Source organism: Ambystoma mexicanum, chromosome 8 (assembly GCF_040938575.1).
Source record: "Ambystoma mexicanum isolate Mex_15411 chromosome 8, UKY_AmexF1_1, whole genome shotgun sequence".
NCBI classification, from domain to species: domain Eukaryota; kingdom Metazoa; phylum Chordata; class Amphibia; order Caudata; family Ambystomatidae; genus Ambystoma; species Ambystoma mexicanum.
The window spans coordinates 1,498,297,846-1,498,315,057 of record NC_090929.1 but is presented as its reverse complement, the minus strand read 5'-3'; the positions used below and the strand labels follow the sequence as shown (position 1 = coordinate 1,498,315,057).

Here is a 17,212-nt window from a genome sequence, read left to right as displayed (position 1 = left end):
CTTCTATACACCATCATTGGTGGAGATTGAAACAATCCCAGAAGTGTAGGATCATGATGGAGAATCGACCAGTGTTTATGTATGATTCTTTTAACATGCCAACTTTGTCGAGAGAATTTGGAAATATGCAAAATTGCATCAGACTCCTTCTTCACCTTAGGTGTAAGTAATTGCTCCCTTGTAATCGGGAGCGCTCTGTTCTGGGCCTCATTCAAAAGTTGTACTGGATACCCTCTTTCAGAGAATTTTTTAGAGAGCGACTCACATTCAACTTTAAATTCATCAGTATCCATAACAATTCTCTTAATTCGCAATATCTGACTATATGGCAGACTAGCCATCATTGGCTTTGGATGAAAACTCGCAAAATGCTTAGTTAGCATTACCTGTGTATTTGGCAGGTTGCAGGGAGCTTTGTGCATTCTTTTAGTATTCAGTGCCGGCGGGTCACGTGACTTTATCATGTGACTACCAGGAAACAGTATAAAATGAGCCAGGAAGTGTGTTGTGGGTTGGGATCTGTTACGTGTGAATTGGAGAGGAGCCGTTGAATCTGAGGTAAAGAGGTGCGCTTCTGGAAGTAAGTTTAGGCTGTGTGGATGTGTTTATATTTATTTATGTTTGTATTGGAAAGGTGGTGTTAGTTTGTAAATGGTATATTGTGTTTGTTTTTTAGTTGCATTATACATTTCTATAATCAGCAGGATGCTTTACATTGGATGCGGGGTACTGAAGTCCTGAATTTGGATTGGATTGGCTATTGATTTGCCTTAGGTAAATAATATATGTTGGAAGAGTTGCACAATTTAAATTTTGGTTTTTCTTTGAGGATTTGGGCTTTTTAACTTTCTGTGTTAAGTTGATGTGTTGGCACAAAGATGAGGTGGTGGCACAAGGTTGTGGATTTTGGTGATCGTTTAGCTGCACAGATTAGTTGCCAATGAGTAATAGGTGTTTTTTGAACTAGTTGTTTAGTCATTAAGGTTTGGTGATTTAACTACGGGTAATTGGAGCTGATAGATATGCTTTGGTATTCCAGAGTTCGGCAATCACATTTCACTTGTTGAGGACGGCAGGAGTATTCGCAGGGATCCTGGTTCTGTGTACGTCGTGCACAGACAGATGCACAGACAGAGACTCTATTTTCTTTGACAACATTCCCACTGTGAGGTACATACAAATAAGTGTTTTAGGTTTTAATGCATTTTGAGATTTACATTTGGAGCCATACCAGTTGTACCACTGTGAATATACAACCACTTGTGTATGTTATGTAGAATTGTGGTTGGATTTATGTGTACATAATTATTTAATGTATTCTCTTTATTTAATGTGTTTAGTTTGTCCAAACTTTTAATGATATGTGAGATGTCCTCTAATTGTATATATATCTATACTTGCAGATATTTTTTGCTCCTGAAGAAGGGGATAGTCCCCGAAACGCGTAGAGCTTGAAGCTGCAGTTCAAAATTGGGAGCTTATTTCTTTGTCTGGTTTGATTTGTTTTTCATGCTGGCCATATTGGAAGTCAGTTGATACCTTTTTTCTGTACTTTTATGAAGATATTTTGTTACCTATGTTCTAAATTGACAATTCTTTCTATATATAAAAGTGCAAATGTTATGAAATTTGACTGATTTATTTCAGCTTGTAAGGTGTGCAGGGGACGGGGACACTTTGTTTTTTGTTATTGAGCAGCTCAAACCCGATGGGCAAAATTATACAATGGTTAATAGGCTGCTCAAGTTAGAGCAGTCCGCGATACATCGCCTGCGCATGCATGAAATTAGCTTGAATGAGAAGGCAAGTGATATTAACATGAAAAGCAAAAACACTGGGCCTTGTTTCTAAAGGCGGTTGCTGCTCATGGTAATATCAGTTTGTTTTGAGCCTTTTTATTTTTTGGCAAATGTTGCCCCATTCGTGTGCAAGGGTTTATGAATATGTTTGGCCAACTATACATTATCCTTAGCGCTTGCCACAGTGAAATCGTGCCCTCCAGTGCATTAGTGTGTCTTGTGCCGACACCAGTGGTCTTTTGCAAGATGGCCTCTGTTTTTCCGCACAATCGACTGGCTGTAAGGCTCCAGTCTTTAATCAAAATGGCCACCGAGACTGTCTGATTGGGCAGCTCGTAAAAATCAGGGACGCCGATAGCCACTCACTGCAGCTGCATGGTGCTAAGAGTTCTAGCGAGCAGATGTAAACCCCACTAAAGTAATTTTGGGTTTCAGTATAAGTTAGGGGCGATGCTGCTCGGTAATAAGGGGTAGACATAAGGATGTCTAGGTGAATGACACATACGTTATGTACATTCCCTCTACAACGTTACTCTTTGCCTCATTGAAATGCTTGCATGCCCAATCAGGCCTTAATGTGTGCAAAATTGGTTAGAATTGTAACTGATTCCAATGTCCAGGCATGGCCAATTCAGTTTGTTTACACAGTGGTTGGGTCGCACATTGAAAATGGGTTGTGCTTTTCCGACTCTGTGTGACTCCTTGATCTTGCTTTTTGGACAGGGCGCCGAATCGTTGGTATGCGAGATTACGCATTGATGTGTGCAGGATTATTTTTGAATTGTGCCGATTCCAATTTCAGGTCTGGCCAACTCAGCTTGTTTACACAGTGGTTAGGTTGCACATTGAAAATGAGCTCTGCTTTTTCAACTCTGTGCCACTTCTTGGTTTAGTTTCTCAAAAATGGTGCTGATTGTTGGCCACGTGGTTGTCGGCTAGAGTGGCATTAAGAAATTGGACATGTGTGCTATGTGTATTCAAATAAGGTTAGCATCTTACAAATTGGTCCGTTTCATTATTTGCACTTTATATGCAAAATTGTGTGACCCTCACTGACAGAATACTAATTTGGACCCCCTTTGTTTGTGGGTTGCATTTCAGATGACAAGATGCTCTCCCTTGTGGTTTTAGAATTCTCTGTCCTGAAGAAGTCTGGGTCAGGTATAAAGGAGGTAACCCAGAGCCGAAACTCGAGTTGACAAGAAACTGGTTATGTTGCTGTAAATTGCTTTCTGGGTTCCAATATACGTCCATAGCAAATGTAAATTAAACAGAGCTGGCCAGTTGAAACAAGTAATTTAACGCACCAAGTTCTAATATGACGGGCGGTAGGATGAATTAATGCTCGGATCCTGCGTCTTATTCATTTTAACAAATTAGTTTGAGCACGAGAGAGTGTGGTATGGTTGTTTATGAATTTTTCTAAACTAGCTAAACAGGACAAATAAGTTAAAATAAAGCAAGTTGAGTGAGACAGCAGAAAAGGAAACATCAGCCCTCGAGCCCAGAGCCCCAAACGTAGAGAAACAATGGCTTGATGGCCTGAACACCAGAATACTTACGTGACAGTGATTGGGGAGGCTGCATTCCTGTTTGTATAGTTCACCAAGGCATTGAAAGACTGGTTCACCCACTGCCAGAACACCACAGCTGGGACCGTCCTGTAAAAACCAAATTCAAACCGGTTATGGAGGACACCAGAGGACACTTGCTTTCTGCAGCTGATAAACATAAAACTTACATTGTGCAGCTTTCAAAGGAACAAGGTCTGACTGACTTAGTTCATGTTTATGGAGAAACAGCAGAGTTCTCGAATCCCCGATTTAAAAATGAGGAAAGGCAAGAGAGGTTAATGCTTGCACAGCAGAGTTCTACCGTAAATGCAGTTGCACAGCCTCAGCATCTGCCCACTTAATAAGGAAGGTAAATGGTTAAGTGGGTTGGAGTGGATAGAATACTGAACTAGCCTTTCAGCCAATGGGAAATGGATATTTATGATAGTCTCCTAGACCAAGGATTGGATCATTATTGTCCAATAATGACTGACTCTAGAGTTTGGCTTGGTCCATAAATGAGGAAAGGGTCAGTATCCAAAAGGAATAATGACCCCACCCAAGATCTAAAAGGCTATTCGAGAATAGTGGTAATAGCAAAATAGTTTGAGTTGCAGTGGTGAAGTACCAAAAAACCCTTCATTCAAGGCAGTACACTTTTTTGTAAAAGTTTCATTTTGTAGACTAAGCAACAAGGCTTTCTATATAGCATTGGACGGGTGGGCTTTACTGGTAATAGCCCACTAGCCTAACCCAACCCAATTCACCTGGGAATTTAGGTGTTCCTATTTATGTTCATCTTCAAATCACTACTGCTACTGGGATGGCAGTTCCCCCCACTACAGTTCCATTAGGAGCCTGCCTCCCCCACTACAGTCCACGTTTTGCATCACATTCAGTGCCCAGTCTGGTCTTCTGGCCCTGTACATCTCTCCTGCCATTATTGGATCATCTTAACACTGAAGACCCACAAAGAGGCAAACTGGAAATTACACTTGTTTTTTGCTCAGCATCTTTAACCCTTTGACTTCTGAATGTTTTGGTCACAATTGCTGTGGTGGGGGCGCACACAGATAACCCCTTACCCCAATTGAGGAAAGCCATACATATATACGGTAGACGTTACTTACCCAGTAACAGTCTTTGTCTTATATCGTACAGTAGTACATAAACCTTGAATGACCCGACTCAACTCTTTTTACTTTGGATAGCAGTATCAAAACTATGAACATGCGTATCACTCTTAAAACAATTTCCCACATAATTTACTACTAAAACACCTTGCAACAACTCTTGCAACACATTTGTTTATTTATGCGAACTTAGTAATTCAGCTCCCCCCCCCAATTGATCATCATACACCTGATTTTTTCCATTCAGCGACCTGCTGATCCCGGCTTCCAGATGACAGAACCATCTCACGATCGGATCTCAAACAGCAGCTTTATTATACTGTCAGGCCCCCCATTTTGTTCCAATTGTAATGTCTATGCTCATCAGACAATGATCGCTTTCAACCAGCACTCTTATTGTAAGCTTACAGCAACTATCGTATAAAGCCTGGGGCACGAACATGCAATCCATGGTGGAGCATTATGCCAAGTGTATCGCGGAGGTCAATCATCTCCAATTCGCCCACTCAACAGAGACAAATCCCAAGCCTCCATTTTGTAACGAATGATATTGCCCTGATCCCAAGCTTGTGATCCAGAACTACCACTAGGGCCATCCCTGTACCAAATTGGGCCCAGGCATTCATTATTAAAATACCCCAAAATCATCACATACACCCACCCGCCCCCATCTCCTGCAAATCACTCCTCCAGCAGATCTGATAAAATTGCCATAAATACCTCTACTGCTATTTTCTTAGGATTTAGGTACACATTTATCAAACAATATGGAGTTCATTTGATCTCATAACAATCCATCAATTTAATCACTAAAATATCCTTTCGCTTTGTTTCCCCATTGCTCCACTATCATTCCAACATTTTTTACTGTGCATCAAAAGGTCCCCAAACGGTCCCCCCTTAACACCCTTTTGCGCCTTAACATGCCACAGCATAAAACCATCTATTATTGGCGGAACCAACAACCAGGTTTCCTGCAGGCAAATAACAGAGTAATTAACTCTGTAAAACCTATTAAAAGGAGTAGTCTGAAAATGCGAGAAGCATTAGTATTCCATGAGGCCACACTTAACTGGCGCTTGTCGCAATCGCAATTCCTTGATAATCCCCCAGATTTACTTCTATGCCGGGTATTTGAAATTGGTGCCCAAACTGGTATGCTATACTTAGGACCCTGCCCATTTAGTGGTCCATCTACTCTCCGTACTAATTTCCCATCAGATGGCAAGTTCATCAGTGGATCAACAAAATCATGTACGCCCCCCCACCCCCTTGTGACAATTTCAGAGCTGCCCGATAATCACATCCGCCTCAATTATCTCCCATGGTTCAAAAACATCAAACCCTAATGACAGAAATGCAGCAGCCTCTTCTAATACCACACTTCTCACCATATTAGAGAGAAAGTGCAATCATACTAAATCAATGCAATGATCAAAAGCAAATTCCACTCACGAAAAATCCAAAGTAATTGAAAGTAATCTCGGTATATCAGATAACAGTGCTAGAACATGTGGCATAGTCAACGATATGCTAGAATTGTCCTTGAACAACAGTTCTAGAAATATTACATATGATGCAGCAGAAGAATCTTGCAGGCTCTGTAATTCCCCCAACTTCACCCTCCCTATAGAACGACCCTCTAAAATTGACAAACTTGCCTAGCACTATTATTGAAGCATCGTTCTTGAACATTTGTCCTTACAAATTAAGTGGCAATTAACTTCTTTGGGACAATCTTATCACTCACAACCAATCTACTTCCCAACTCTTCAATATCCTTACTTCCACTACTCCGTCATTCTTGTTTTGTCCATGCCCCCCACTCCCTCCCAAAGAACCCAAGCTGGATTTTAGGCCCATCTTAGCTATTATCCCTGCATTATTTTCTTCCAACGTCAAAAATGTTGGTGAAGATGATAAAAAACATCCCCAATGTATCCCCACATTCATCAACACACTCCACACTCCACACTCCTTACACACTGCACCGGACCCAAATCCACCCCCAAATTCAATGTGGGCTCACCTACTTTCAATCCAAGTATAGACATTTCTATATCAGGGTATTCAGTTAACATACTAATGTTCAGGACCGAATTCCTATAATATGAGTGACCTCTGTCGTTTCAGAAACTGCATTATAGACTATTTCACATCCAATGGTTTAGCCAGCTTCTTTCCTTAATCTCCTTCTCTTTCCCTGCAAGGCATTATTTTGGGAGTCCCAATCAGGTAACGACACACTTTCCACCTGTAAATGGGTCTCCTTCTCTCACTCCACTCCTTCATTTATACGAGAAAGACCCAACTTCAACCTATGAACACATTTACAGGAGCCCTTATTTCTAGGCTTTGCGCTTTACGTTTTTTGACTTTTTTACCAAGACAAGGCTGTGTCATGTTTTCTCCTTTTTTATTGACACCTCCAGCATTCACCTCTGTGTCACTCCCATTAGCCTCACAGCTTCATGCAACATCACGTAGGTGCAACTCTTCTACTGCAACTACAGAAGCCTCTTGATTCCCCTGGACGATCGATGACTCATTTTGTAATTCTTCCAACCAGTTCCATTTCTCTCGTTTGACTTAGCATAGATATAACCTTCTAAGGTTTAATTTTGCCATAATCGTAAGTGATGACAGTTGGCCTTCAAAGTCCTCCCAAATTATTCCATACACCTTCACCAATTATGGTAATGCAAAATCAAAGCATGTAATAGCAACGCTGAATCAGAATTTAGCACACCCAGATCAGGGGAATACCCGAGAAACTCTGCGGAGGGAGGGCTGATAACAAATGAGTGCGAGAGTCTCTGAAACCACTCGGTTCGTTATCTTGTGTACTCGCTTGCATGGCATTAATCACTGGTCGTACTTGCCAAAACACCACCAGCAAGTCCCCTTCCCTCGGGTCCATTTCACATATTACTTGTGAAAGAATCGCTGCCTCACCCTGCAACCCCCCAATATAGAATAGTCATCAATTAAGCATTTGCCACCTACAATGTCGCATTGTGCTGCGTATATCGTTATTTCTGCAATCATTCTAGGCGTATATTCCGAAGGGGAAAGCTCCCATGGTTTACCCACAAGTCTCCCAAAATCGCCACCAGTTTTGCACCCAAGTGCGCATCCGTTAGGTCAGCCAGTTCAGTTTGCATTCTACTGCGCAGTGTATTATGCATGCATTTGTGGGACATCCACAACGCAGGCAGAAACTTAAAACAAGCCGGCACTCTGGACCACTTCCGGCACGTCATCACACGGACGGCCACTCATTGGCGCTCAGCACCTGGGCATCTGCTTTTTAACAGATCTCGTGTTGTAGCGAAAGGGGTCCTGCCCTACAACAGTACCACAGTAATTCCAGTAGTTGTGAACCTTAACTCACCACACACCTAAAATCATGCAATATCGTCATAAAATAATATTTTGAGAGTGGAGGTGAGTGGCAGCCAGCGGCGTAGTTTGCTGAACAGCTGCTGGAACTGTTGTGGTACTTAGTGTTGCAGGGCAGGACCCCTTTCGCTACAACACGAGATCTGTTAAAGAGCCGATTCTGCCGCTCGTAAGAGGTCTACGAGAGCTACCCCTGCCGTAAAAGCCTTGGATGCCATGGCTCTCCTCAAAGAGCGCCCCGGGTAAAATAGATACCCGCCTGTTGTATCACTTTGTGGACCCACCTAGCCACGGCGGCGGTCACCACTGCCTTGAACGGTTTTCTATATGCAATTAGCAGCTGTGACACACCCACAGAACGAAAAGCCACTGTCCTGGGATCATACTCGCAGATGCAGGCTGCCACGCACAGTTGCAGTTGTTAGGGCAGATATGGGTAGGATATTGACAATGAGCAAGTCTAATTCCAAAGTTTTCTGAAACCATCTAACTTCATTAAACCCTTGACCGACGCTCCCCGAGAGGACACAGATAAAGAACAGGTGAAAACACTAGATAAAGAGAAATTCCATCCAGCAATCTGGGCTTAATCCCACTCATACGCCAAATAGTGCAATCAATTTATGTTAATCGCCAACACGAAGATCCAGTGACCTTCATCAGGCCACAGGAGAAGGCCATGCATCATACCCTGGGCCGACTATTTCGGAAACTCCATAAAAAAAAACAGACCTGTTGAGTGTTATATCTGCCATCACGATTGACTTAAATCCATTCGGCAAACTTTATGAAACGCTCAACGAGACCACAAAAGAACAAACTATGATAACCACGATCCTGACGAAAGTCATATACCTTGAAGCATTTATTGCAGCAAAAAATGAGCACAATGCACATGATAACAATTGGATAATTTGGCGAACAGCCTAATTGAAAGAATCACCACAAAATTATCTGCGAAACCAGGACATGACTGTAAGTTAGCCACCAGCGCAGCTACTAGAAACTCAGGTTCACAAACAACCGCCATCATTGACTTAACTACGAACCTTACTACAAAATCCACTATGGACCAAAATGCAAAGAACTCAGGAATTGAAGCAGAATCTACAGGCATCATAGTCGCCAAAGAGGACACCTCTACGGTGGTACTCGTCGTGGATAAAACTACAACTACTAAGGCTAGCAGCGAGGCCCCTGAAGCAGCGTACTTTATCTTTGACAAAGCCAATGCAAAGAACAAAGGACCTCTGCCATGTGCGAACAAAGTGCCTCCTGAGAACCTTGATCAGAGAACAAAACCGAGTAACAAACAAACGCAAGCTCGACAAACCAGTACCATATTTAACAGCACAACCTCCAACACCAAAACCACTAAAATTACTCACTTTGACACTAAACAGCCTACACTGGTTTCACCTAAATCAACAGCAGACTTTTTACAAGATGTGAACCTAATGAACATCAGGTTTTATTCAGACAATGACGTAGTGCATGAGTCTGCGTCTGTATTTAGCTCAACTCACAAGAGGACAGCATCGTTCTCAGATAGTGACATTACATCAGCAGATAAATAAAATAACAAGAGGCAGTCTGAACGAGATTTCGAGACACTTGAAGATAAACGAAATCGTCTATCAAACAAATGGCTGCAACAAACAAATAAGAAGGTGCCTACGCGAAGTCAAGGAAAACAGCTGGAAACGGACGAGCAATGTCGCAGCGCCAAAGATACTCAACATCTTACAATTAAGGGCAAGAAAGAACATGGACGAAGAGACTAGCAACAAAACGCACCAGAAACAAAAACGCACGGGTCTCAAGCAGACTGCTCAAGTCCAAAGAAAAAAATCACTCATGAAGTTGGCACACGAGAAAGTAGACAACACTCAAACAAGAGCTAAAGAAGAAGCAGATTTAAGTGGGAAAAAAGTCTACTACAGATCAAGAACAGACACCTACAAAAGACAAAGTGCAAAGCACACAGAGGCGAAGTGGACAGTACAAATGGCACAAAGAAACAGCAACAAGGAGGCACTCACGCTAAATAGAAGAACAGTGCTGGCGATATTACAGCAGTTCCATAAGTTGAGGCACATAAAATCAGACGACCTTATCGTGGAACCATGGCATGACAGGTGTAAAGCTGTAACGCGGATATATATCGCTTCCTCAACCATATACAGGCAAATTCACGATAGCGAGAATGAAATTTACAGGCTCGGTTTCAACATCGAAACAGTAAGCAGCCATGGATGCAGTACCAGCAAAGCTCAAAGAACAAGTAGGACTCATGACTCCCACATTTCGCGTACAATTACGCATGACAGAAATGCACGAAACAATCTCGCTCAAAGCCACGATAGGAAGTATGCTGCAAAAGATCAACGAAAAGTCCCAGAACCTGACAACAACTCAGAGGACCAACGATTGAACACCACCAAAATTTTGAAGATCGAAAAACACAAGAAGCCAACTCGCAAAAGTGAACAATGCTCAGACAGAGAATCAAATTCAACGAACAAAGTCTGAAGCAAAAAGAGGCATTTCACAAACAGTGCAAAATAACCCCACGGAAAGGTGCATTAGCCCTCTCAGGGAAAATAAACAAGGGATCTGGGCTTGGTTACCAAAGGCTCTTGCAACACATCGGAAAAAATAGCAATCCGACAACAGTGATTTCATCCCTACAGCAACATTTCAAAAAGAACACCTGTACAACGAAGTGAAATTATGTTCATGGAATACAAGAGGGCATTCGCACCTAACAATTCCAGGTAAAATCAATATAGGCAAATATGATCATTTGTCTACAAGAGACTTGGTTAACAAGCCCCCCGACCATAGAGGGATACCAAATAATTTTGGCACCAGCAGAAAAGGGACTTTTAGGACGGCCAACGTCTGGTCTTTTAATCGCCTGCCGCACAGGTTGCGGCCTCTCCATTGACACTACCTTGATTGCAAATTCATCCCTCTTGGCAGTAACTGTCACATGGAAACAGTTGACCAATGCCAAACAAACAGATTACACTATAGTTATCATCAACGCATACTGGAACCCTGCTGGAATTGGGGAAAACTGATTCATCACAATGTGTGAACAGGTAATTGACGACGCACTGACTAATCTGTTAGCGTCCTCCCTATTGATATGCAGAGATTTAAATGTAGTCTGCAACCCTCAAAAAAGCTCTGGACACAAAAATTAGTCTTCAGCAGCAGAACAGCGAGGCAAAGCCTGGCTAGACCGGATGCATTCTCGTGAATTGCACAACCTCGACATCGCGTTCCATAAATTTAACAGAATACCCACTTGGGAACGTGCGGATTCGAGTGGAACAATCGATTACATCTTTGTCTCCAAACCACTACTAAGCATTACCACCTTCTTCATTGTACGCCGTACTTTAGCCAGTGACCACAATCTTTTGGAGGCCAGCTGGTCAATTCAACCTGTTAAAACCATTCGAGTAGCCTTGGACACTGAGAATAACGCCAGAGGCACTCGACTCAAACTAAGTACAGCTGCAATCAAAGAGCTAACACAAAGATACAAAGGCAAAGCAGAGCCAACAGAAACTACAGTAGTTGATTACCAGCCTTTGTTAATGGCATATACGCATACAAGAACAGGTACGAAGACCACTACTGCCACTAAAAAACACTCCTAACAGCGATTTAGTGGCCAGAAGACGAGAGATTAGAAGAGCCATGAGGATTGCAAACAAAATCCAGCCAATTGCTGACGGCCTTGTGACACAAAGAAACCTAAAGTCTGGGTACAAAGTCTCGGTGCATTCACATCGACACAACCTCTATCAGCTAGATGCAGAAAACATCACCAAAGCACTAATAACGAACAATGCAAGAGATTTCTGGTCCTTACTAAAAACAGCTGAACACTCAGTGGAAAACACAATAACTAGCAACATCTCACAATCCACCTGGGAAGCACACTTTGCAGAAGTGTTTAAATCTGTCATAACAACATATGTAGGGGAGGACCAGCTCCACCCAGTAAAGTGGATCAACTTAGCAGACAAAGAAGAAATTTTAGAAATTATCAAAAAGATTAAAAACTCACGAGCGCCCGGCCCGCCAGGATCACCAACTTCGAGCTTAAAGCTCATCCCATCGAATGGGCTAATTTCATCAGCGAAATCTTTCAACGCTGTGCAGTATCAAGTTCGGTGCCTCAATCATGGACCACAGCAACCATAATTCCCCATCTATAAAAAAGGAGACATAAAGGACCCTGCGAACTTCCGTCCTATAGCTTTGCTCGACTGCATTGGCAAAGTCTTCGGATCACTTCTGTTAAAGAAATTTCAAACCTGGGCGGCATCAGCCAAGTGCAATGACCAGCTGCAATCAGGCTTTAAAATATATGCTGGAACAGCCGGTAACATCTTAGCGTTCAGCATTTTAAAAAGCAGAGCATTGCAACTCAACCAACGGCCATTTGCGTATTTATTGACTTCACGCAAGCGTTTGACCGCATTGAAAGATCCCACCTCTGGAAGAAATTGAGAGGGTGGAATTGTCCTGAAGATATACTAGCACCTATCCAAGCTTTGCATCATAACACTTCAATGAGAGTTCGTCTAAGCCGTGATGGTGAGCTGTCCAACAAAATTCCAACCACCCGAGGAGTCAAGCAGGGATGCCCTTTAGCATCAGCCTTGTTCCTAGCCTACCATAGGCGACTTACAAGTGCACACAACTACTACGCATGCTTTTCCTCCAAAAATCGGAAATACGATAACAGAACGACTTCTTTACGCGGATGATCTCACCCTATTCGACCAAACACAAAAAGGCCACCAACGTCAACTCAATGGTCTACAAGAGTACGCAAGAAAAAACTTCCTGGAAATTAACAAGAGCTAAACAAAAAGGTACTGATATTACAGAGCAAGAAAAAGAAAACTGAACACTTTAAATGGTACCTTGGAGGCTCAAAAATTGAGACTGTGCAGTCTTTTAAGTACCTGGGAATACATCTTGACAGTACAAAAGGCGAACTCTACATGCAAGCCACGTTGTTCACTAAGATCAAGAAACTAGCTGCACAAGCCAAAACAATCGATCGCAAGTTTGGAAAATTCTCCTTACAACCAACCATTAATTTTTACAAAATGAAGGTGGTGCCTGCGATGACATACGGCGCCGAGGCCATGCCGACCATCCCTAAAAACATCGGCCCAAATTGGAAGCGTCCTTTTGGAAAGCAGTGCTGAATCTGCCGAGTTCAACTTCAGGTGTGGCGATAAGACGTGAGTTGAGCCTACAGTCTATGCAATGCACGGTCAACTGCAACGCTCTATTGCTCTACAGAAAATGTAGAATGGTAGACGGTAATGCGCTTTACAACATGATAAAATGTGAGATGGACACAGGCAACTCTGAATTGCTCACAACATGGCAAAAAGGAAACATCCAACTCCTGGACACCATTGCTGCCAATGAAGATGATCTCATCTTCAATCCTTGCAGAATTGTGCGCAAACTGAAGGAAGCAGACTGGGCGAAGACGACTGAAACAGCCGCCACTTTAAGACTCACCTCCCATCTGCCAGGTAACACAAGGAAATTAAATGCGGTACAAAGCTTCTTACAGAGATTTCTGAACAAACAGGCACGAAATCTAATCCTAAGAGCGCGGTTGAATCTCTTGCCAACTAATGAAATCTTGCATATAAGAAGTCGATCTGCAACAGCAAATTGTCGTTTTTGCCAAAACATGACTCCAACGCAAGAAACCATTCGTCATCTTCTGACGAGCTGCCCGGCGACATGTGCAATAAGAAAGTTATTTCGCGCTCGAATTACATGGTGACTTACTGATGGAAGAGCAAACTTGGTGGTGTAGGCTCATTGGGGGGTGACAGAACGAGCTGGCAAATAATCACAGCAAAAATATTGGAGTTCATTGTGAATGACCTATTCAAAGTCAATAACGATTCAACAAACCGACTATGGCCAAAGCAAAACGACAAGCCCAGATGATACGAACGAACATTCGGATGTCAAGACAAGGACATTAAATGCAATGTGACAGATATATTGTAAAAATCTTATTTTGATTAAACAAACAAAAAAAAAATAATGAGGTTTCCGAAACCAGCTATCATCCTATGCCAGAAGTATTCAGACTATAAAAAGGTGTTATGAACATATTTAGCTAAGTGGAATATTCTTTGCTGTATTCTACAACACAATCCTCAAATATGTTGTGCCAGAATCCTAATTATTCATTCGAGCAATTCACTTGCTCTCTAGTTTCTTTAGATGTATGAAAGAAATAAATGTCAATGCATGGAGCACTTGCATTTCACCCATGCTCTCAAAGAAATGGGCAATAGCTCAAAACGACTGACGTTGGAAGACAAGTAGGTAAGGAAAGTTCCTTTTTCCAAATGATATCCTCTAGTAGAGTGAGAACAGCCCAGTAATCCAAATGCCAACCTTGCAGGCCATACAAGAATACAGGAATGACTTTGGCCTTATAATAGCGAATAATTGGTACCAAAGAATACCAGCAAAACTGTCTTTAGCCGCTTCATGTGAGCAGCAAAGAGCAAGATCATCTTTTTTAAGAGCATTGCTAATTAAAAGTCAAATTAGTTTTCTTAAAAACCTGGCAACTTGTACAATGTAAGTGGAGTGTTACCTCCAATTTAGATCCTCTGCAGCCCCAATTAAATATGTGGATCTAGTTGAAGGCCGATGAAAAGCAAATGATCCTAGTTTTCAGCATTTTAATTTCAAGTATTTTGAGACAAGTATACATTAAGAGAATTTAGAGCCCGCTGTAAACCAATCGGTGCATGGTCGAATAGGAGGATGTCATCAGCCAGAGCGTGAATGTGTGAATGACCAAGACAAATGGGAAAGTATTTGTATCCATAACTGCAGCATCTCAAAACCAACAGATTAACAAAACAGGGAGGAATATGCATCCCTGCCGAGGCCCCCAATAAGTCAGAATTGGATTATAAAGGGCCCCTTGTTGAGACAGCTTGATGCGTACTCAAGTCGAAGAGTGAATCTGAATAATAACAACATTTAGAAGACTTGGGTTCAAACCTTACGCCGCAAACTTTGACCATAGACAGGAGCGGTTGACATAGTGAAACACTGCCGAAAGGTCTATGCTGGCCATGTAAATATCTAGCTTTTCTTTTAACCAAGCATGTCTTTGAAGTCAAGCTACAATGTAGCCATTTAGTTGAAAACCCTTGCTTTTTTCCTAAACCCAAATTACTGTTGTACTAGTCTACCTGATGAATTTGCCCAACTAAGCAATTCTCTTCAAATTATAAATGCAAACATTTTATTAGAAACGCCTAGCTACTGGGTGATTTAAAGGTGAAGTGTGCATTCTTTTTAGAAAATTGGGACAAATGTTACCTCCGACCTTCATGAATGGGTGGTGGATGATCTGTTTGAATAAGGTGGTTAGAGTCGCAGTCCATGGATATGGGGGTCTATTCAAAACAATGTTTTAGAGCCCCTCAGGTACTTGGGCTCGAGGGTTCTTGGCTTTAATCATCAATTCTTTAACATCCTCTTCTGAAATAGGCAGATGCCAGGGGATCCTCCTGCAACTCTGCGTGGCACAAAGACTTCAAATTTGCAATATAATTTAGAGAAATACTGGGATCAGACATCTTGTGCTATAGGATTACACTGCATGGAAAGCAGATTTTCAGGATCCTTATTTAACAGTAGCCAGAAATCACTGCCCCGTCTAGAGAGTAGGATTTCCAACATATGTTGGCTATCCTTTTTCAGCATTTGATGACTTTGAAGTTTCAGCCAATTCTTGAACCTCAGTCTTAGTTGTGAAACAGATCTCCTATACTCAGTGCCGGGTAGGGTAGAACTGGCCAGGGATAAAGTGCTTGTTCAAAGCTCTTTTTTGTCTCAGCAACGAGAGGATTGCAACAGTGCTTCTTGATCCCAGAGATAGAGGATGATGGCCCCATTGCAGCTCTACTGAAAGCAGCACTTGAGTAACAAATAAACCTATTAAAAACATCTTACAGTTCACCAATATCAGATACACAGAAGATCTCATTTTAAAGGTGCAATTTCTTAATGTTTGTGTGAAGGCACATTAACTGATTGCTTCTAGGAGTCACTATGAGGGCCATTCAAGATTATGCTGGTTTCCCAAGGGACTAATTCTATAGAGAAGAACGTATCCAGAAAATTTATGATCTCTTAAATCTGTATAAATTACCTGAAAATCCAGTGCATCCACAGATAAATTAGAACGGAGATTGTGAAGTCTCCAGATACTCAAAAAAATTGGCCAACCAAATCCCCTGGATTCCTTGCTCAATAAAGATGTAAGCGTAGTGCCGTCATAGTAATCTGGACAAGTACAATTAAAGTCCCCTGCTCACTATATTTGGTGAATGGGCTTTATGAAACCATAAGAAGACAATATCTTCAAGTGATTCCCAAAAGAATTCAAAATTTGAGGCGATTCAATTGCAATATATGTCGACAAACAGTATATCCATAGGATACGAAAAGGACTTCAAAGCCATCTTAGCGCAAAGAGTCCTGGACAAGGGTCTGCCCAGGTTTCCGTGCAAAAAAATAAAAAAGATTGTTACCAGCTGCAAATAGAAGACCACCAGCAGGTCGACCATTGTTTAAGTGAACCCTGTTTTGTAGAAAAGAAGTATAACCATGAATCAAAGTAAACCTCTTGAAGCATTATAATGACAAAGGCGTGGCCAAAGAGATCTATGGCACTGCGCTTTCCAAGACAAAATAGGAAGCAGAGAACTGTTAAAGACAAATCCTTGAAGCGATTACGTAAACCATTGGCTGAAAGAGCTAATTCAGAGGAGGCGTTAGCGTTGTCTTGTAGAAAATGAAGTATTTGTTTGGGAGGTTCAGTCTTATGGCAAGAATTTTTTAATGCTTAAGGCAGTTCCTTTTGGTCAATAGAGCCAGGTTGCACTGGCCTCATAGTAACTTGATAACTTTTGGAGACACTTTACAAATCATAGCCCAACAGCAAAAGGTTATAGGTTTCTTCGAACAACAAAGAAACCACGATTCTAGATTTAAAGTGCATATGAACCACATTAGTCTTCAGGTCATCCACAAATTCCACCTAGTCAACAGCAGTTCATTCTAATGTTCTAGCTCTTTTTCATGCGGTCCCAAGATTAGGAATAATAGATCAATTCAGCAAAATTGTTGGCGAATGAGTGAACATTGATTAAAGTACAAAAGTCACTGGACCCAAAGGGTAATTCAAGGAATGGAGGGTGGAATGCAAGGGTAGTGCACAGCC

At 41.9% G+C, this 17,212-nt stretch overlaps 1 protein-coding gene across 3 annotated transcripts in view; it reads right to left on the bottom strand.

Annotated features, from left to right (window-relative positions):
- SFXN2 (sideroflexin 2) overlaps window positions 1–17,212 on the bottom strand; it is a 327,950-nt gene that overhangs the window by 209,596 nt on the left and 101,142 nt on the right. For all 3 annotated transcript variants that reach the window (XM_069611680.1, XM_069611678.1, XM_069611679.1), the window contains exon 4: window positions 3,362–3,460. In XM_069611680.1, the coding sequence (XP_069467781.1) occupies window positions 3,362–3,460 (99 nt within the window). The remainder of the gene's footprint in view (window positions 1–3,361; window positions 3,461–17,212) is intronic.